The sequence below is a fragment of the Micromys minutus genome (genome assembly GCF_963924665.1).
Source record: "Micromys minutus genome assembly, chromosome: X".
Classification (NCBI taxonomy): Eukaryota; Metazoa; Chordata; class Mammalia; order Rodentia; family Muridae; genus Micromys; species Micromys minutus.
The window spans coordinates 41542214-41564913 of NC_137970.1; the positions used below are offsets into that span (position 1 = coordinate 41542214).

At 42.7% G+C, this 22700-nt stretch overlaps 1 protein-coding gene and 1 pseudogene across 2 annotated transcripts; one reads left to right on the plus strand and one right to left on the minus strand.

Moving 5' to 3' along the window:
- Window positions 1-10014: 10014 nt before the first annotated feature.
- LOC308414686 (zinc finger X-linked protein ZXDB-like) lies at window positions 10015-13747 on the plus strand (the record flags this gene model as incomplete). The annotated part of the gene is given in 2 exon segments (XM_080909925.1): window positions 10015-10207; window positions 10210-13747. Coding segments are annotated over 2 exon segments (2871 nt in total). The 3' UTR covers window positions 12888-13747.
- A 3104-nt stretch (window positions 13748-16851) lies between these two features.
- LOC308415619 (uncharacterized protein NKAPD1-like) lies at window positions 16852-17692 on the minus strand (annotated as a pseudogene). Its single transcript has one exon. The product of its transcript is annotated as an uncharacterized protein NKAPD1-like (transcript).
- Between the last annotated feature and the right edge of the window lie 5008 nt (window positions 17693-22700).

Below are 22700 nucleotides of genomic sequence, written 5' to 3' on the forward strand. Positions count from 1 at the left end.
GTATACAAATACCTCTTGTCCTCCACAGGTCTGTCCTTGGAAAGAGGGCAATAGGAGGGAGAGAAAAAGGGGGTGGGGTCAAGTATGGGAAGAGACAGGAGAGAAGGACAGAGGGTCAGGAAATGGAATCTGTAGTAGTGAGGGGCGGGGAACTGGGGGTAACCACTAGAATGTCCCAGATGCCAGGAATCCAGGGACTCCCAGGACCTAACAGGAATGTCATTAGACAAAATTCCCAATAAAGGGGAGATGGAATTTCTAGAGACCACTTCCAGTAGATTGGCATGGCTCCAAGTGGAGGGATGGGGACACCCAACATATCAAAACTTTTAACCCAGAATTGTTCCCACCTAAATGAAAGGCAAGGAAAAACAATGGACAGAACCTGAAGGAAAGGCCATCCAGAGACCACCCCACCTAAGGACCCATTCTATCTGCAGACACCAAACCCAGACACTATTGCTGATGCCAGGAAGCACTTGCTGGTATGGCTGTCCCTGAGAGGCTCTTCCAGAACCTGACTAAGACAGATGCAGATCCTAACAGCCACCCATCAGACTGAGCCCAGAGACCCCACTGGAAGAGCTAGGGGAAGGACCAAAGGAGCTGAAGATTATTGAAACCCCATAGGAGGAACAATATCAATTAATTGGACTCCCAAGAGTTCCTGGGTAATAAACTGTCAACCAAAGAGTACACAGGGAAGTGGGGGGAGGGGATCCATCAATCCAGGTGCATATGTATCAGTGAATGTCTTTATCTGGCATCGGTAGGACGGGAAACCCTTTTTCTTTGAAGGTTTGGTGCTGCAGTATAGGGGAATGTGGTAAATATTAAAAAGTGTTTAACCTTTTATCCCCTGCTTTGCAGGCTTTTGCATATGTCATCTGGCACAACATGTAAGTCTAACTTGGTGCTCTATGCTACCTCTATGCACTGGGGTGGGGTTCACTCCACCGACCCTGCAGCTTCTGTCCCAAGTGGATATGACAGCCCTGGCGTGTTCCTTTTCTCCACCGCCTGATACAAACATGACTCACATCAATTAAATTATCAAACAGGTTTAGAAGTTAAACTCTCAATCCACACACCCTCTACACAATAAACTTACAACCAGCAGACAAAGATATAAACTGCCCATCCAGAAAACATAAATTAGACTCACAGAAAATCTCAGAAATAATCATAACAAACTCTTCAAGCTAGAGATGTGCCAAGAGAAACATATGCATCAGCTTCCATGTTGCTTCCAGGATCTCTCCTCCTCTGGCTTCCTCTTCTGCTCCTCTATCCTCTTACCATGTCTACCTCTCCACTGTCTAATCCTACATCACCTTAAGATAATCCTACAGGGGAATGCCAGGGTGGGGAGCCAGGACTGAGTGGGTGGTTCAGGAGCATCCTCATAGAGGCAAAGGGTGTGGGGATTGCAGGACTGTGTTGTGGAGGGGAAACTGGGAAGGGGATATTCTTTGAAATGTAAACAAGTAAAATGCTTAATTAAAAATGATTAAGCCACTAACTTTACCAGCTTGGACTGGGGAAGAGGCTCAGGAGGCCCCTATCCGTGCAGAAATCCTATTAGCAGAAAATGGATGTTAAGGAGGGGCTTCTTCAGGCCTGTGGTTTAGAGTAGATTGCCCAGGTTCGAGTAGCTGGTTGCACAGCCATGTGCATTTTGACAATATTAACAGTACTAGTGTGTGGCATTAAAAAAAAAAAAAAAAAAAACAGAAGAAGACATGCAGGTGCTGGGGGATATATGTGCCTCTGGGAGCAGCTCCCCTGAGTGGCAGCAAGCTTTGAGTGTGGATACATTCAAGATACAGTGCGAATGTCTGTATGTGATATTTTCAAAACGTAATTCTAGAATCCATCCTTAAATTTGTTTTGGAGTTTTATACCCAATGCTACTCTTAAATGCAAGAGTTCCTGTTAAGAGGAGAGTCAGACGTTAAGGATATACCTATCCTTCAGTCCTGAAAAGGAATATCCTAAACCTCAGGAAGACCAACAGAGTCCACGGACCTTCATCCTTGGGCTCTCAGATTCTGAACCAACAACAGAAGAGCACACATGGGCAGGACGTAGGCCCTCCGTACATAGGGAACAGATGTGCAGCATGGCCTTCGTGGGGGTCCGGTACCACCGGTCAGGGGATCCCTCCAATGCTGTTGCCTGTATAATCTGTATCTTCTCCAAGCTGTGCTGCCCTGTCTGGCCAGAACAGCAGAGGAAGTGCTTAGCCTCACAGAGACTTAAATCCTTGTTGGGGGGGGGAAGATACTCAGGGGCCACACCCTCTTAGAGAAGGGGCAGGGAGATTGGGAAAGGAATGTTGAGGGGGGACAGTGAGCCGTTATAAAGTGAATAAGTAAAAGAATAAAATGAATTCAATATTTTTAGAATTACATTAAATATATTTTTAAAATATAAAGTGAATAAGTAAAAGAAAAAATTAAATTATAACGTCCTAATGAGAACTGCAAAGAAGCATTTTTTCATACCATTTGAAGATGAACTGCTGGCTTAAACAGGATTGAAATGAGCCCCAAATAGCCAAGAGCCCTTGATATCATCGTTGTCACCATCATCAAGTATCATGTTTGACACTTTGATTGTGTAGCAAGTATGACGATGACTGCTTTAACCTGCATTTGCAGTGCTCTAGTTCAAAAAGGTAAAATGTCATGGCATGTAGAGAGAGCACAGCATCCGCCATCCCACACATACGAAAGTATGGGGTCTGTGCTACAGATGGTACTGTAAGCCAAGTGGAGAGGTCTGGACTTCTGAGCATGAGGATTATGAGCTGAGGGAAGTAGATATGCTCATAAAGAGAGCTTTACTCTGTATCCTACGCAAATATTATACAGGATAACGACCTGGATGTGAGAGGCCAAAAGCATTTAGAGCTTAGAAGACCATGGAGGGACTAAGGGGTGTGCATTTCTTTCCTCCCTCGGCCCTCCATTCTATCTCCCTTCTTCTAGGGACCAAACCCCCGGGAGGGTGGTTGCTTGACAAGTGGGACACCACTTTTCTGGTCTGAGGAATTGTTTCTCTTTTTTGTGTGTGCTTACCTTCTAAATTCACCAGCAAGGCCTAGGATTCACTGATGGTCTTTTGCGCATTCCTTGCTCTTGTACTTCCTGCTCCTTTCTGTTATCCTTTCCTGGGCCTCCTGCTTTCCTGCCCCTCAGTCTCCAGCCTTACACCCTTTGCCCCACTAGTCTCCTTTCTGCTTTCAGGTCACAGGTGCCAACAATCACCTGCCCTACCTTCTTCAAGATTTCTCTTTTCTCCCTCTGAATCCTGCTTTTATTCTATAAATAACTTCTTAGTACAGGTATCTTCAAAAGAAAGAAAGACCCTAGGAACCAGGAACATTTTTAAACATGTGGCTGTACAATTACCAAGTTTTTTTCCTGTTCACACAATACAGTACACAGCACCTTAAATTCAAGCAACAAAGCCAGAATATAGGGACCGACAGTGTGCACATATGGGGACTGTCACATACATTTATAAGTAATTAAATCAGCAACTATGAAATGGGAAATGGACCCTAAAGTGCTTAAAGGAGTCCAATTTGTAACATGCCTTGTGTAGAAGAGAAAAGCTAAAAGTTTCATAAGCATGAGACTGGAGTAATAGTACCCCATGTGTTGACCCCCTACAGATTGAAAAGAAAAGAAATACTTTTACGTTTACTGTACATGAGGCAACAGGATTTCTCCATGTTGCAGGTGCAATTGAAGATGAGACAGAAGACAAGCTGGGCCAGCCTGAGCTACATAGTGACATCCTATCTCAGACAACAGCACCCCATATAGTATAATAGCCTAAGTTGCCATAGTTTTGTAAAGCTGTGGATATGCATAAGACACAGATTGGCCAGTGATTCTATCAGAGATATAATCCAGACAGGTCTTTACATGTGTCTTCCACAATTAAAATACAAAATTGTCCATAATTTAATAGCAAAAACGAAAGAAAGAAAGAAAACAACAGGAAAGCCACCACCAACATCACTATCTCCACCATCACCAATAAAAAACTCCCCAAGAACTCCACCACCCATTTACTGTAGAATAGCATGATGTCATAACAGTTCTATCAACTGATGCCTGAATGCTTGTCACCAACGGCAAGACATTATGTTCTACAGCCCTTGGATCCATCTGGCACATAATACATCTCCTAAGATGGAAAGCCCGATTAAGAAGCTTGCAGTATGGGTTCAATTTCAGAGCTCCATATAATCTGTATTGTTTAGGGATGTGAAACCTATAGCATTACATAGGGAGAACTGAGTAGCAGGCTGCATTTTCCAGACTTCATTACCAATTGCTTCAGTTGCCAGTTTTTACACCCATAGGACAAAGGGTGCCAATCTGTTTCATGCCCCACTTCTTGTATTTACTCCTGAACCAGGAAGTCAAAGCCCCAAACATATGAAAGACTTTTACCCAGTCTCTGGCTCATGGTAACCAATTCTGAGGTTGCAAGGACCTGAAGGGATTTGCAACTCATTAGGAACAATACCAACCAACCAGAGCTCCTAGGGAAGAAACCATTATCCAAAGAGTACATACATGGAAGGACCCATGGCTCAGCTGTATAGGTAGCAGAGGATGGCCTTATTGGGCGTCAATGGGAAGAGAAGCCCTTGGTCCTTCCATGGCTCCATGCCTTCGTGTAGGGTAGTGTCAGGGCTGCAAGAAAGTAGGGAGTGTATGGGTGGTGGGCACTTTAATAGAATCAGGGGGATGGCTCAAAACACACATTTCACAGTACAGAGCAATAGTGGGAGACTTCAACACCACGCTCTCATTGATAAACAGATCATGGATGCAGTAACTGTACAGAGACACAGTGAAACTAACCAAAGTTAAGACCCAAATGGATTTATCAGAATGTACCATCTTTTCAGCACCTCATGATACCTTCTCTGAAACTGACCACAAAACAGGCCTCAGCAGATACAAGAAGATAGAAAAAATACCATGCATCCTATCAGATCAAAATAGACAAATATTGGTCTTCAATAACAACCAAAACGACAGAATGCCCACATACATATGGAAGCTGAACAATGTCTCTAACTTGGTCAATGAAAAGTAAGGAAAGATATTAAAGTCTTTTTAGAATTTAATAAAAATGAAAGCACAACATACCCAAACTTATGGGACATAATAAAAGCAGTGCTAAGAAGAAAATGCTCAACTCTGAGTGCCTCAAAACAACAAACACAACAAACAAAAAACTGGAGAGAGCATAAGCTAGCAGCCTGACAGCACACCTAAAAGGCATAGAACAAAAAGAAGCAAATGCACCCAGAGGAGTAGATGACAGGAAATAATCAAACTCAGGGATGAAATCAACCTAGTGGAAACAAAAAGAACTATACAAAGACTCATCAAAGCCAGGAGCTGGGTCTTTGAGAAAATCAACAAGATAGATAAACCCTTGGCCAGACTATCCAGAGGGCATAGAGTCAGTAGTCAATTTAAGAAATCCAGAAATGAAAAGAGAGCCATAACAGGAGAAACAGAACAAATTCAAAAATATAACCATCAGATCCTACTACAAAAGCCTATAGTGAACAAAACTGGAAAGTCTGGATGAAATGAACAATTTTCCAGACAGATACCAGGCACCAAAGTTAAATCGGGATCAGATTCACCATCTAATCAGTCCCATAACCCCTGAAGAAATAGAAGCAGTCATCAAAATCTCCCACCACAAATGCCCAGGGTCAGAAGGGTTTAGTGCAGAATTCTATCAGACCCTCATAGAAGACCTAAAACCAGTACTCTCCAAGCCATTTCACAAAATAGAAACAGAAGGAACACTGCCCAATTCCTTCTATGAGGCCACCAATATGCTCATACCTAAACCACACAAAGACCCAACAAAGAAAGAGAACTCCCTATCAACTTGCCTTATGAATGTCGATGCAAAAATACTCCATAAAATTCTCACTAACCAAATCCAAGAACACATCAAAATAATCATCCAACATGATCGAGGAGGCTTCATCTCAGGGATGCAGGGATGGTTCGATATTCAGGAACCCATCAACGTCATCCACTATACAAACATACTCAAAAGAAAAATACCACATGATCATCTCATTAGATGCTGAGAAAGCATTTGACAAAAGTCCAAACCCTTTCATGCTAAAAGTCTTGGAAGCATCAGGAAGGCCAATACCTAAACACAATAAAAACAATATGCAGCAAACCAGTAGCTAACATACAAAGAAATGGAGAGAAACTTGAAGTAGTCACACTAAAATCAGGGACTAGACAAGGCTTCCCACTCTCTCTTACCTATTGTATATAGTAATCGAAGTCCTAGCCAGAGCAATTAGACAACAAATGGAGGTCAAAGGGATACAAATTGGAAAGGAAGAAATCAAACTATCATTATTTGCAGATGATATGATAGTATACTCACGTGACTCCAAAAATTCCACCACAGAACTCCTACAGCTGATAAACCACCTCAGCAAAGTGGCTGGATATAAAATTAACTCAAAGATCTCAGTAGCTTTCCTCTACTCAAAGGATAAACAGGCTGAGAATGAAATCAGGTAAACAAAAGGACCCCTTCTAAATAGCTATACATAGTATAAAATACCTGGGTGTGACTCTAACTCAGTGACTGAAAGATTAGTATGACAAGAACCCCAAGTCAATGGAGACAGAAATTGAAGCTCACAGAAGATGGAAAGAACTCCGATGCTCATGGACTGGCGGGATTCATAGAGTAAAAATGGCCATCTTGCCAAAAGCAATCTATAGATAGCATGCAATACCTACCAGAATTCCCATTCAATTCTTCATAGACTTAGAGCAATTTAGAATAACCAAAAACCGAGGATAGCAAAAACTATTCTCCACAGTAAAAGAAGTGCCGGGGAAATCACGATCCCCAACATCAAGCTCTGTTACAGAGCAATCGTGATAAATACTGTATGGTATTGGTACAGAGACAGGAAGGTAGATCAGTGGAATAGAATTGAAGACACAGAAATGAAGCCACGCACACATGGTTACTTGAATTGGACAAAGGAGCTAAAACCATGCAGTGGAAAAATGAGAGTGGTTTTCAACAAATGGTGGTGGTTGAACTGGCACTCAGCATGTAGAAGAATACAAATCCACCCCTTCTTTTTTTTTAATTGAACAACTTTATTTTAGAAAACAGAGATAAATGTACAAATTTTAAAAAATATTTTTTGCATAAAAGTATACGAATACACTTTTGTCAGTACTTGATTTTTTTTTAAGGTTTGATAGTATGCATTAAAATGTTACTAGTTACAATGAGCATAAAGTACATGTAAAGCAAGATGTAACCTGGAATTAGTCAAAGTTTTTTTGGTGTGTAAAGATGAAGCATAATGGTTTTTCTTTTATTTTTATTTTTATTTTTACTTCTTTTGGCCTTTTTTTCCTTGAACTTCATATAGTCTGTGAGTTGTTTCTGGGGTGTTCAGAGCTTTCTGGGGTTAGTATCCAATTATCAGTGACTGCATATTATGTCTGTTCTTTTGTGACTGGGTTATCTCACTCAGGATGATATTCTCTAGATGCAACCATTTTCTTAAGAATTTCATAATGTCATTGATTCTGATAGCTGAGTAGTAAGTACTCCATTGTGTAAATATACCACAATTTTTGTATCCATTCATCTACTGAAGGACATCTGGGTTCTTTCCAGCTTCTGGCTATTATCAATAGGGCTGCTATGAACATTGTGGTGCATGTGTCTTTGTTGTACGTTGGAGCAAATCCACCCATTCTTATCACCTTGTCCACAGCTGAAGTCCTAGTGGATCAAGGACCTCCACATAAAACCCGATACACTGAAACTAATAGAAGAGAAAGTAGGGAAAAGCCTGGAACACAGGGACACTGGGAAAAATTTCCTGAACAGAACACCAACGGCTTCTGCTCTAAGATCAAGAGTGGACAAATGGGACCTCATAAAACCGCAAAGCTTCTGTAAGGCAAAGGACACTGCCATTAGGAAAAAAGCAGCAGCCAACAGAATGGGAAAAGATCTGTACCAATCCTACATCTGACAGAGGATGTAATACCCAATACATACAGAAACCTCAAGAAGTTAGACTGCAGAGAATCAAATCACCCTATTAAAACAGGGGACAGCGCTAAACAGAGAATTCTCAACTGAGGAATATCAACAGGCTGGGAAGCACCTAAGGAAATGTTCAACATCCCTGTTCATCAGGGAGACACCAATCAAAACAACCCTGAGATTCCACCCCACACCAGTCAGAATGGCTAAGACCAAAAGCAGATGCTGGCGAGGATGTGGGGAAAGAGGAACACCCTCTCCACTGTTGGTGGGGTTGCAGGCTGGTTCGACCACTTTGAAAATCATTCTGGATGTTCCTCAGAAAACTGGACCTAGTACTACCTGAGGACCCAGATATACCACTCATAGGCATACAGCCAAAAGATACTCCAAACTATAACAAGGGCACATTCTCCACCACGTTCATAGCAGCCTTATTTATACTAGCCAGAAGCTGGAAAGAAACCAGGTGTCCTTCAACAGAGGAGTGGAGACAGAAAATGTGGTGCGTTTATACAATGGAGTACTACTCGGCTATTAGAAACAACGACTTCATGAAATTCTTTAGGCAAATGGATGGAACTAGAAGCTCTCATCCAGAGTGAGGTAACCCAGTCAAAAATAAACACACACCATTTGCACTCACTGCTAAGTGGATATTAGCCCAAAAGCTGCGATTATCCAAGATACAATTCAAGAAGCAGCAAGACCAAAGTTCAGATGCTTCAGTCCCTTTTGCAAGTGGCAACAAACGTATTCACAGGAGGAATTACAAAGAGAAACTTTGAAGCAGAGACTGAAGGAAAGGCAATCTAGAGACAGCCTCACCTGGAGATCCAGACCACATGCAGCCACCAAATGCAGAAAGTATTGCTGATGCCAAGAAGCCTATCCTGATATGCAGGAGCCTGATATAGCTGTCCCCTGATTGGCTCTGCCAGATCATGACAAATGCAGAGCTGGATGCTAACAGCCAACCATTGAACTGAGCACAGGGTCTCCAAAGGAGGAGTTAGAGAAAGAACTGAAGGAGCTGAAGGAGTTTGCCACCCCATAAGAACACCAGTACCAACCAACCAGAGCTCCCAGGGACTAAACTACTGTCCAAAGAGCACACATGGAGGGACCCATGGTTCCAGCTGCACATATAGCAGAGGATGGCCTTGTTGGGCATCGATGGAAGAGAAGCTCTTGATCCTGCCTAGGCTTGATGCCCAGGTGCAGGGGAATGCCAGGACAGCAAGGCAGGAGGGGGTGGGTCACCCATCCCCCTAGAAACGGGGATGGGATGGGATAGGGGCTTTCGCAAGGGGACACATGGAAAGGGGATAACATTTGAAATGTAAATAAATATATCCAGTCGAAAAGAAAGAAGTGGACACACACACACACACACACACACACACACACAGAGAGAGAGAGAGAGAGAGAGAGAGAGACCATCCACCCCAGAAATAAGAAGCAGGGGAGGGTGATAGGACAGGGGTTTTATGGCAGGGAAACCAGGAAAGGGGATAACATCTGAAATATAAATGAAATATATGCAATAAAAATTTTAAAATTGTAGAATTTACTTGGAATTCGCAGGCTTGTGTGTGCGTGCTGTGTGTGTGTGTGTGTGTGTGTGTGTGTGTGTGTGTGTGTGTGCGCGCGTGCCTCGGGTGTCTCCAGCAGACATGGTAACACCAAGGTAGATTATTAAATGCGGGCAACGTAAGTTCATCCTGTCCGAAGTTTTCTTCTGCAGCCAGCAGTAAACAGTTCCCAACACACTGCAAAGTGCCAGGGAACAAGCTCATGTCAGGGAGAGGTCGCGGTAGGTTTATTTGATACACAGGGTGAGGTAGGGATTGGAGTTGTTTTCAATTGGCTAGGTGGCTAGGTGCCTCAGCAGCGTTCTGGATGAACTGTCATTCTCCCTTTACTTGGGAAGACCTTGATTACTTTGTAACACACTCTGTGCAAGTTATTTACTCGCCTCAGACTCTGCCTCTGGGCTGTCTCTGGTGTTCCAGAGTCACGGTACCAGAATATTTAAATCACTGTGGCGTTAAATACGTTTTAATATCTGATAGGGCCAGTTTCTGCGCATTGCACTTTTTTTTCCTTTCAGGAACGTGTTCGGGCCCGCGGCAGGGGGCGGGGTCGCGCCTCCGCCTCGGCTCTGGTTCCAGCCGAGCCTCACCGACGCCGAGATGGAAATCCCAAGGCTGCTCCCGGCCCGCGGGACACCACAGGGCGGCGGCGGCGGCGCCGGCGGCTGCTGCCCCGCCGGTGGCGGCGGGGTCCACCGAGCCCCGGACTCTCTGGCTTGTCAGGCCCCCACGCGCCGCCTCCTACTGCTCCGGGGGGCCCAAGATGGCGGGCCGGGGCCGCGGAGCACAGAGGCCCAGAGGGCCTCACGGGGCCTGGGCCCGAGCCCGAACCGGTTGGCGCCGAGGCCGGATCACCGGAGCGGCGGCGGAGGCGGCGGCGGCGGCAGAGGCGGTGGCGGAGGAGGAGGAGGTGGTGGCGGAGGAGGAGGAGGCGGAGGAGGAGGAGGAGGAGGCGGCGGCGGCGGCGGCGGCGGCGGTGGCGACGACTTCTTCCTGTTGCTGCTTGACCCGGTGGGTGGCGATGTAGAAGCAGTGGGCACGGAGCAGGCCGGAGGGCCCGTGTGGAGGGAGGAGGCCGAGGCAGGCCCGGGGCCCGAGCGGCGCCAGAGCGGCGTAAACCCAGCGGGCCGGCCCGAGCCGGGCCCCCGCTGCCTGACGGCGGTCCCCGCTGCGTCCCCCCTTCCCGCGGCCGGCCCCGGCCCGGGCCCGGCGGCGGCCTTCGCGGGCACCATCACTATCCACAACCAGGACTTGCTGCTGCGCTTTGAGAACGGCGTCCTCACCCTGACCACGCCCCCGCTGCCCGCCTGGGAGCCGGGGGTCGCGCCGTTCCCGCAGCCGCAGCCGCAGCCGCAGCCGGGGGCACTGATCGCCCCGCAGGCCGCCGGGTTTCCGCCCGCCGCCGCCGCCGCCGCGGCGCAGCTGGGCGACTGCCCCGAGCTGCCACCGGACCTCCTGCTGGCGGAGCCGGCGGAACCCGCGGCCGGCCCGGCGCCTCCGGAGGAGGAGGCCGAGGCCCCGGCCGCCGCCCAGAGCCCCCGCGGGCCTCTGGTCCCGGGCCCGGGCGTGGTGCTGTACCTGTGCCCGGAGGCGCAGTGCGGACAGACCTTCGCCAAGAAGCACCAGCTGAAGGTGCACCTGCTGACGCACAGCAGCAGCCAGGGCCAGCGGCCCTTCAAGTGCCCCCTGAGCGGCTGCGGCTGGACCTTCACCACGTCCTACAAGCTCAAGAGACACCTGCAGTCGCACGACAAACTGCGGCCATTTGGCTGCCCGGTGGAGGGCTGTGGCAAGAGCTTCACCACCGTGTACAACCTCAAGGCGCACATGAAGGGGCACGAGCAGGAGAACTCCTTCAAATGCGAGGTGTGTGAGGAGAGTTTCCCCACCCAGGCCAAGCTCAGCACCCACCAGCGCAGCCACTTCGAGCCCGAGAGGCCTTACCAGTGTGCGTTTTCTGGCTGCAAGAAGACGTTCATTACCGTGAGTGCCCTGTTCTCTCATAACCGCGCCCATTTCAGGGAACAGGAACTCTTTGCCTGCTCTTTCCCTGGCTGCAGCAAGCAGTATGACAAGGCTTGCAGGCTCAAGATCCACCTGCGGAGCCACACCGGAGAGAGACCTTTCCTCTGTGACTTTGATGGCTGTGGCTGGAACTTCACCAGCATGTCCAAACTCTTAAGACACAAGAGGAAGCACGAGGACGACCGCAGGTTCACCTGTCCAGTAGAGGGCTGTGGGAAGTCCTTCACCAGGGCCGAGCACCTGAAAGGCCACAGCATCACCCACCTGGGCACGAAGCCTTTCGTGTGCCCCGTGGAAGGCTGCTGTGCCAGGTTCTCTGCTCGCAGCAGCCTCTACATCCACTCTAAGAAGCACTTGCAGGACGTGGGTGCTTGGAAAAGCCGTTGCCCGGTGCCCACCTGTAACAAACTCTTCACGTCCAAGCACAGCATGAAGACCCACATGGCCAAAAGGCACAACCTCAGCCAGGACCTCCTGGCCCAGCTGGAAGCTGCCAACTCTCTCACACCCAGCAGTGAACTCACCAGCCAGGGCCAGAACGATCTCAGTGGTGCCGAGCTAGTGTCTCTGTTCTCGGATGTGCCTGGCCACGGTTCTGCTGCGGTGCTGGACACTGCCTTGGTCAACTCTGGCATCTTGACTATCGACGTGGCCTCTGTGAACTCGACCCTCGCGGGAAGTCTTCCTGCGGATAACAGCAACAGCAACCATTCCTTGGGGCAAGCGGTGGACCCTCGGGCCTTGAGGGGGGCCCCCAGTGACCTTCCCCAGAGTCTGGATACCTCTCTCTTCTTCGGAACCTCCGTGGCTGGTTATCAGCACAGCCCCTTGGACATGGACGATGCCTCCGCTGGGAACATGGGGCTCTTTGGCTCCTTGGCTCTGAAAAACTCAACCCTGGAGCCCCAGGCTTTGACACCCAGCAGTAAGTTAACTGTGGACACGGAAGCTCTGACTCCCTCCAGCACCCTTTGTGAAAACAGTGTCTCTGAGCTACTGACCCCAGCCAAAGCCGATTGGAACGTGCACCCCGAGTCTGACTTCTTTGGGCACGAGGAAGAAACCCAGTTCGGATTCTCCCATACGACAGGAAGCCATGGTTCTCAGAAAGAGACAGATCTTATCACGGTGACTGGCACCCCGTTTTTGGTATGAACCGACTCTGACTCTGCCCGGTCCCTGCCACCCTATGGTTCACTTTTTTTTATCACACCCAAATGTGAGAATGTCCTGGTAGGAGTGCTTGTGTTGCCTGCCTGCGGTTGTTTCTTGCTGCCTTGCACAGGAACACGTCTGTGGACTACCAATTTAGGGATTTCAATTCTCATCTGGAGTCTGGAACTGATGAGTTCTCTGACTGTGAGCAAGTTTCTTAACCTAGCTGAGCCTTAATCCATTATTTATAAAAGAAGTCTTTTGTCTAGCTTGTTTCTCTTTCCTTTTCAACTGCATTTGCAGTTGGTTTTACTCCTTTTGTGTAATTTTTTTGAGTATTTCATAGTGGTTATATATGATTCTAATGTAATGGAAAGGACTTTTATCCCTTTGAACATTAAATGATCAGAGAAGAACTCCTGTTTTAACTTTTAACATTAGTCTTACCTCAGTTTTCCAGTAACCATTGTATCAGAAGAGTGTAAAAATGTTGAATAATATGTGGTTGTTGATCTTTCTTCAGTGTTTTTATGTTGTCTTTCTATAGGTTTTGTTTTTGTTTTGAAAAATATCAGGGATTTGATATATTACAAGATATTCTAAAATATTGCCTCGTTAACATTGAGCAAGTGGCCTTATCTTAGTCATTTAGTCTTGCCAAGCCTTACTTTGCTAGCTTTACAATGGTGAGAGAAATGCACATTATTCTCATGCATATTAGATCTTTTTATGCTTGGGATTGTTACTGAAGGGAAAATATTATATGTTTTGGCTTTTCTGAATCCTCTTTAGGTTTTTTGCCTCCTTGTCTCCCCTCCTAATGTTGTAGAGTACAGAAAGTAGCAAACACATATACAATAGTTTTCAGCCAATAAAAGTTTATAAGTATTAAGGATACATGGGAATTTATTCCTTCTACAATTTCTTCAGGAATTTTTCTCTACAGACTACTCATTTAACATTATTCACAGTTCCATTCCTCCAATGTCTGCTCTGGATCAAAGCCAGCTCTTGGCCTGACTCTACTATTCCAGTCGGATTTGAAAATGAACCAGAAGGTAAAATTCATTTCTATTCCTGGTGACCTCATTCATAACCCTCTCTGGAATGAGAGGTTTGCTATGTACTTTGAAATAGAAATACTGTCAATCTTAGCATGAGTGTAGCATTTTATGATTTATATAGAGATTTCATATCTAATATATTTGATCATCATAATCTTGATGAGAAAGGGTAAACATCATCTGATATTAAAACTTTCCTGATGTAAATTGATTTCATTTGGCAAATATTAATTATTTCTATATATGTAGTTCAAATCAAAGAGGTAATATTTCTACCTCTTCTATTCTGCTGTTCTCAATTCCATAATCATTTTGTTTATGAGCAATCCTTTTGTTCTGCCTAAGGATATTCTTGTTCCCTTCTGCCTTTCCTGCTCCCACTTTACTGTCATCCTTGATATATGCACTAGTCTGTCCTATGCCTCTACTTTTTTCTCTATTTTTTTACTTCTTTTTGTTCACCCTTTTCTCACATGATCTATTTTTAGTCACAATAATTACTACAGTCTGTATGCACCAAGATGGTATTTTCTATATTCAGATTACAAGTGTGTTTACAGGAGACAGATGTTAATGGGGACATCTATTCCTATATGATCTGATGAAAAGTACCTCTTTAAATTTGTTTACCATGTTTTCTACCAGAATATTGTTATTTTGAAATACTCAAATTCAATACTGTTTTTGTGAGGACACTTGAAGACAACTCTTTTTTATAGTACCTTGGCATTATATAATTTGCCACTTTGAAATACATTGTGTACTACTTTTATAATTTTTGAATTGGTTGAACCTATTCAATGAAAAGGCAAAAAGTACACATTAACTTTTAATTTAAAGTATTCCGAAGTTTACTATTTCCAAGCATCAAGAATATTATTGACTAAGCACTTTGGAAGGATTTTAAAGACTATGTTTGAAATGCATTTTTCTCATTTTATTTTACAAGGAGTGAATGCAAAGATCTGAGGTAAACACCGACTTTATAAGCATTTATTAAGATATATAACCATAAAGGTATTTTAAACTGCTACTTTGTTTCTTTTAAATTTCTTTCAACTAGAAACTATGCTAAAATATTCTTATCTATAGTCTGTAGAATTTCCAAAGGATACATTTTAATTTCTTGATGATAAAAAAATCTTGTTGTTGTCTTTTTGATTTCTCTCCATACCATTGCCCTAGCATGATGGAGGAATGACTGTAATTACAGGGACTACACACATAACAGCCATACTTCTGTTGATATAAATTTGACATTTTAAAAATGATGAGTCATGATTTCATTTATCTCCTTTGCCTTTTATATTTCTATAGTCTTTCTTCATTTATTAAGATTTTCTAATTTAATTGTGTTGATAACAAAATACTTTATAGGAAGGTTGTTTTCAAAGGGCCTTGTTTAGCCTATTGATTGTGTAAAAATATATTAATCTTGATATAACTTGATATTTCAGTTATTTAATATTATAATGTTAAATAACTGAAAGCCTTGAGTAGTATAAATAAAACTTGATGGATTCCCAGATTATCTGTCAGGAAATTTTCCATCCTGGAAAAGAAAAGGATTTAGTATCACAAGATACTTAGAATATTAATAGTTCTCTGTTTGGAGCTCTTCATAATACACTAGTGTTAAACATATTTAATAATGTAAAATATAACTTGTAGACATCACTTAAAATATGTCATAATTGAAATGTAAAACTGGACTAAATTGTATGTGTATATTGTTTTTGAAAAATACAGGTTCTTTTACTTTCTTTAAGGAAGACAGGATTTATTTATTCTCATAGTTCTGTATCATTGTCTATCATACTGGAGAAGTTACAGCAGCAGGAACTTGAGGGATGTGGTCACAGTAGATATATAATCAGGAACAGAAAGAACAACAAATGAGTGCGTGCTTTCACTTTCCACAGTCCGGGTTCTCCTCAGGAAGTGGCAACTCCAGCCACAACTAAGATGGACAACTTCAACAATTAACTGCATCAAAATAATCCTGAGGGCATCTTTCTGGTGATCCTACACCTTGTCAATTTGAGAGTGAATGCTAATATTCATTCCACAAAGTTCAGGGGTGAAAGATATAACTGTACTGCTTTATGATATACAAAGATAGAATTTTACTAGTGGTTAGGTTTGTGTAGTTGAAAAATGCTTCCAGAATCCTGATGATACTTTAAGCATAATATACTATTATAATGTTATAAGAGGCAGAAACCTAGAGATGTCAGTCTCACCAAATCTGATTTTGAAGAGAGTGTTTCTTTGATTCCAAATTACCCCTGAAATTGGTATAGAAGTACTTGCAATAGTGGATATAGATTGTCTATAAGAATATTTAAAACCTTCCAGATCTGTCCAATGATCCAGAAAGATATTTTAAGAATATATATTGCAGCCTCAATGAGCATGCGATATTCTTATTTATATTGAAAACTAAGACTAAGTCTGATATATTCATACTTTCAATTGCTCATGAGGTAGCTGGAATTATCCACTAGAAATATCTTCTAGAGTAAACAAAATGGTAATTGTTTTCCTCAAGTCACCGTCATTTTTCAATTTAAATTTTGTATGTATGTATGTATATATATATATATATATATATATAATTTTTAAATGATGTTTTTTTTTTTCAGCTTTCTGGGTTCTTTAATTTGCTGTATAGGTATTCTACCCTAGTGATTAATTGAAAAAAATAATCTCTTCAAGAAACCTTAACAAAATACCAGATTCCTATTAACAAAGGGGGGTGGAGATTAACAAGCCAAAATAGGAAAAAAGTTATCTGTGGCAGAATAACTCTGACCTTTGACCTCAGACTCTTGAAGGAGTCACCGGCAACCCCTCCCCCCCTTTTAAGTCCGTGGCAAGCAGGACTGCGGCTTTCCCACCTAGTCATCCTCTGAGCTCTCAGCAGACCTTGCATCGGTAGCCATCTTCCAGTTCCTGCGCTTGCTCGTCCTCTCCTGGACCTCAGGGTCAGGCACAGGAACATGGATGCTCTTCTCTTTTTCCTTTTGGTTTTCTTAGTGTCTCTTTCCCCGACTTCTTCAGAACTGCTAGATGCAGAATCATCTGTCTGAGAAGTATCACTTTCTTCCCCTAAGGGTAAAGATTTTTTAGGAAACTTTTTCCTGGATTTTTTCTTGCTCTTGTGTTGCTTCCTTTTCCTGGTATGAGAAGCCTGAGTCTCTTCTGAGAACTCACTTGAGGAATCTGCTATGTCCGTTTGTTTTTTTTTTTTTTTGCTTCTTTTTATGGGATTTCTTTGATTTGTTATGTTTTCGGGATTCATGAGCAGATGATTTTACCTGGGGAGACATTTTTTTCCCCATTGGTAATGTCTTGCTGATCACTACTGTCTGTTTCAAACTCTTTAGGATACAACATTTTATAACCACTGTGACCCCATCTGTCTGGCATATTGGATTCATATCATATAACTTCTTGCTCCAGAATTTAGCCTTAAGAAAATCATCTTCCAGGGCCCCAGAAATTTCATTCTTTGACCTCCAGTAGTCTCTCTGACTTTCTTCATCAAAACCATCACTTCTCATCCGGCTTGAGCTGCTGGGTACTGTGTTCCTTCTGGTCCCCTGGTAAGCATCCTCTATCTGCTTCTCTAGTTCTCTGATTTTCCACATGCCAGACTCCTCCTGAATCTTATTGTGAGCATCTGTATGCCAGATGACATTCCTCAGGAGGACTTTCCCCCAATGGAACCTGTGACATTATTTAATGGTGTGCTGTAGCCTCGAGTGATGGGGTGGGAGAAAAGGCCAATGATGCTCTTTTTTTTGAGATTATAAGTATATCATTTCCCCTTCCCTTTTGTTTCTTCAGACCCTCCCATTTAATCCTTCTTGCTTTTAAAACCATGGCTTCCCTTTTCTTTAATTGTTACATACATATATGTATTACTAAATACTTAAATTCAATCTTCTCAGTCTATTCAATGTTGCTTGTATATATGTTTTCAAAACTGAGTATTTGGTAATGGACAAACAGTTGGTGTTTTCTTTCTTCTGTTTTCCCAATTTCTTAGTTACCTGTCATTTTTTGTTTAGGGTTAAGTTCTCCTAAGCTCCCCCACCTTTCATGTTAGTATGTTTATTCTTCATACTTGTTTGGCTCATATTTAGGTAGACATGTTGGTGAGACTAGAAAACATAATCCCACAGTGAACTCCCTATTCTGACTTTTAATTTTTTTTTCTGGCCCCTTTTCCACAATGATCCCTGTGCATTAGGTAGAGGAGTTGTGTTGTAGATATGGGACAGGTTTCCACAACTCTGCATTTTTTTTTAAACAGAAAAGGGTTACACTGCCACTTTATTGTTATTCTTAGTTTTTATACCTTCTCAGAATTATTGATCACATGCTATTGGTTTTTTAGGTTTTTTTTTTAACCTGATAACTCCACTAAGGAGTTTTTTTTAATTTACAATCCAGTTGTTCCCTCCCTCCAAGTCCCCCAATGTAGTTCCTCATCCCATTCCTCTTCTCTCCCTAGCCCTGGCAGTCCCCAACCCACCCTGACAGGCCTCTCCACTCCCCGGGGCCTCAAGTCTCTCCAGGATTAGGTGCAGCTTCTCCAAATGAAGCCAAACCAGGCATTCCTCTATGGTATTTGTGCCAGGGGCCTTGGACCAGCTCTTGCATGTTGCCTGGTTGGCTTGGTGTCTGAGAGAGCTCAGGGGTCTAGGTTAGTTGAGATTGCAGGTCTTCATATAGGGTCATCCTCCTCTTTTGCTTCTTCCATCTTTCCCCTAACTCAACCACAGGGGTCCCCAACTTCTGTCCATTGGTTGGGTGTAAGTATCTGCATCTGACTCTTTCAGCTGCTTGTTGGGTCTCTCAGAGGACAGCCATGCTAGGCTCCTGTCTGTAACCACGCCATAGCATCAGTAATAGTGTCAGGCCTTGGGGTCTCCCCTTGAGATGGATCCCAAGTTGGGCCTGTCATTGGACTTCCTTTCCCTCAGGCTCTTCTCTATTTTATCCCTGCAGTTCTTTTAGACAGGAGCAATTCTGGGTCAGAATTTTTTACTCTGGGTTGGTAATACCATCCCTGTGTTTCTACTGGAGGTGGACTCTTTGAGTTCCTTCTCCAAAGTGTTGAGCATTTCATCAAAGGTCACTCTCATTGAGTCCTGAGAGTCTCTCACCTTTCAGGTCTCTGGTCTACTTCCATTCTAGAGGGTTTCCCTACTTACCATCTTCTGCGGTTGCATATTTCCATTTATTCTGCTGGCCCTCTAGGATTCTCTCCCTACTTCCCATACCTGACCCTGTTCCTCCTTTCCCCTCCCTGTTCCCTCTTGTGTCCAAATCCCTCCCTTCCTCTGCCTCCCTTGATTATTTTCTTACTCCTAGTAAGTGGGATTGGAACATCCCCACTTGTTAAACTTCTTAAATTCTGTGGGCTATATCCTAGGTATTGTGTACTTTTTAGCTAATATCCACTTATTAGTGAACACATACCATGCTTGGGTTTTTGGGTCTAAGATACCTCACTCAGGATGATATTTTCTAGTTCCATCCATTTGCCTGCAGAATTCATGATGCCCTCATTTTTAATAGCTGAGTAGTACTCCATTGTGTAAATGTACCACAATATTTGTATCCATTCTTCTTCTGAAGGACATCTGGGTTCTTTCTAGCTTCTGGCTATTATAAATAAGGCTGCTATGAACATCGTGGAGCACATGTCCCTCTGGTATGGTGGAGCATCAATTGGACATATGCCCAAGAGTGGTATAACTGGGTCTTGAGGTAGGTCTGTTTCCAGTTTTCTGAGGAACTACCACATTGATTTCCAGAGTGGTTGTACCTGTTTGTAATCCCACCATATTTAAAGACCTCATTTTTCATAGTTCCCCTTCACATCACTTGTACCCTGCTAGTTCCCAATTTTGAGACACCAGTTCTTTTTTTAACAACTGAGTAACATTTCATAGTATATGTGTACAACATTTCCATTATCCAAGTATCAGTTGAAGGGCATTTAGTTACTGTGAGTACAGCAACTATGCCTATAGATGATGAGGTGTCTTTAGAGTAGCATAGCAAGTTCACTGGCATATGCTAAGATGTGGTATAACTGAGCCACATGCTAGGTTTATTTTTAGCTCTATGAAACTTTTCTACACTGATTTCCAGAATGGCTGCACCAGTTTGCCATTCTACCAACAGGAAACAGAGGTGTTTCCCATTTACCGTACATCCCCTCTAGGATTGCTTGTTGGTTGTTTTGCTAACTTCTGCCATTTTGATTGTGATAATATGAAACTTCATAGTTGATATCCATTTCCCTAATTGCTAGAGACTATAAACATTTTAAAGATAGTTCCTAGCATTTTCCTTGTTTTTGACAACCTGTTCAGGTACACAGCCCCATTTTAAAAATTTGTTTCGCTGTCTCTCCCTCCCTCTCTCTCCCTCTGTGTATTTGTAGGATATTAATCCTATTGTTAATATATAGCTGGCAAAGATTCTCTTCTGTTCAATGAGCTTCTTCTTCACCCAGTTGACTGTGTCTTTAACTGTTCAGAAGCTTATTAGTTTCATGAAGTCCTGTTTATTAACTCTTGTTCATAATTCTTGGATACACAGATCCCTATTCAGAAAGTCCTTTCCTACACTATGACATGTAGGATACTGTCCATGTTTTCTTCTAGCAACTTCTGTGCTTCAGATTTAAAGTTTAGGTCTTTGATTTATTTGTAGTTAGTTTTAATTGAAAGTGATATATATATATATATATATATATATATATATATATATATATATATATATATATATATATATATCCAGTTTTCCAGCAACATTTGTTGAAGATGCTTTATATTCTCCAGCTTATGTGTTTGGAATAGTCGTTAAATATTAGGTGGCTGAAGTTTTATGTACCATTATGTTTAGGTCTTTGATTTCTTTCCATTGTATAATGTGGGTACATAGCACTATAAACTTCCCTAGAGGACTACTTTCAGTATGTTGCAAAGGTTTTGTTGTGTTTTCATTTTCATTTAGTTCCCAGAAATTTTTTTCTCTCTTGCTTTCTTCTTTGAGTTACAATCATTCCATGAGGAGGTGTTTTATCTTCATAAGTTTGATCTTCATAAGGGATTTATTGACTGTCAATTTTATTTATTTTTATTTTTTTAATTGAACAACTTTATTTTAAAAAACAGAGATAAATGTACAAATTTTAAGCATTTTTGCATAAAAGCATACGAATACATTTTTGTCAGTGCTTGGCTTTTTTTTTAAGGTTTGATAGTATGCATTAAAATCTTACTAGTTACAATGAGCATAAAGTACATGTAAAACAGGATGTAACCTGGAATTAGTCAAAGTTTTCTTGGTGTGTAAGGATTAAGCATAATGGTTTTTTCTTTTCTTTCTTTTTTTTCTTGAACTTCACAGTCTGTGAGTTGTTTCTGGAGTGTTCAGAGCTTTCTGGGGTTAGTATCCCACTATCAGTGACTGCATATTATGTTTGTTCTTTTGTAACTGGGTTATCTCACTCAGGATGATATTTTCTAGATGCATCCATTTTTTAAGAATTTCATAAAGTCATTGTTTCTGATAGCTGAGTAGTACTCCATTGTGTAAATGTACCACAATTTCTGTATGTATTCCTCTGTTGAAGGACATCTGGGTTCTTTCCAGCTTCTGGCTATTATAAGTAAGGCTGCTATGAACATTGTAGTGCATGTGTCTTTGTTGTATGTTGGAGCGTCTCTGGGGTAAATGCCCAGAAATGGAATAGCTGGGTCTTCAGGTAGTACTATGTCCAATTTTCTGAGGAACCACTAGACTGATTTCCAGAGTGGTTGTATCAGTTTACAACCCCACCAACAGTGGAGGAGTGTTCCTCTTTCTAGACATCCTCACCAGCATCTGCTGTCATCTGAGTTTTGGATCTTAGCCAATCTGACTGGTGTGAGGTAGAATCTCAGGGTTGTTTTGATTTGCATTTCCCTGATGGCTAATGATGTAGAGCACTTCCTTAGATGCTTCTCAGCCATTTGATATTCCTCAATTGAGAACTTTTTGTTTAGCTCGGTACCCCATTTTAAATAGGGTTGTTTGATTCTCTGGTGTCTAGCTTCTTGGGTTCTTTGTATACCTTGGATATTAGGCCCCTATCTGATATGGGGTTGGTAAAGATCTTTTCCCAATCTGCTGGCTGCCGTTTTGTTTTCTTACTGTCAGTTTTAAATTTTATTGCATTGTAGTCATATAGGATACATAAAGTTATTTTAGTCTTTTTAAATTTTCAAAGAAAGATTTGTTTTGTGTCCTAGGATGTGATCTATTTTACAGAAGTTTGTGTGTGCTACTGAGCAGAATGGTTTTTAGATGGAATGTCTTCTTAATTAACTGTTCCCTTGATTAGAATGAAGTGTCCAGTGTCCCCCTTTTTATTACAGACTGTGTGATATATCCTTTCAATTCTAGTATTTCCAACGAGCATTTCAAGGCCAGCCTCCAAAGAAGACATCTATAATGCACACTTTTTACAGAAAAGAATTCATACAATGTCTTCTTTTCAAGGCCAGCCTCCAAAGAAGACATCTATAATGCACACTTTTTATAGAAAAGAATTCATACAATGTCTTCTGAACATACTTTCACCCACTCTCAAGTTCTCTCAGATCCTCCACACTTTCTGACTTGCTCTTAAAAATAGATTTTATGGACCTGGAGATACTGCTCAGCTGTTAAAGAACAC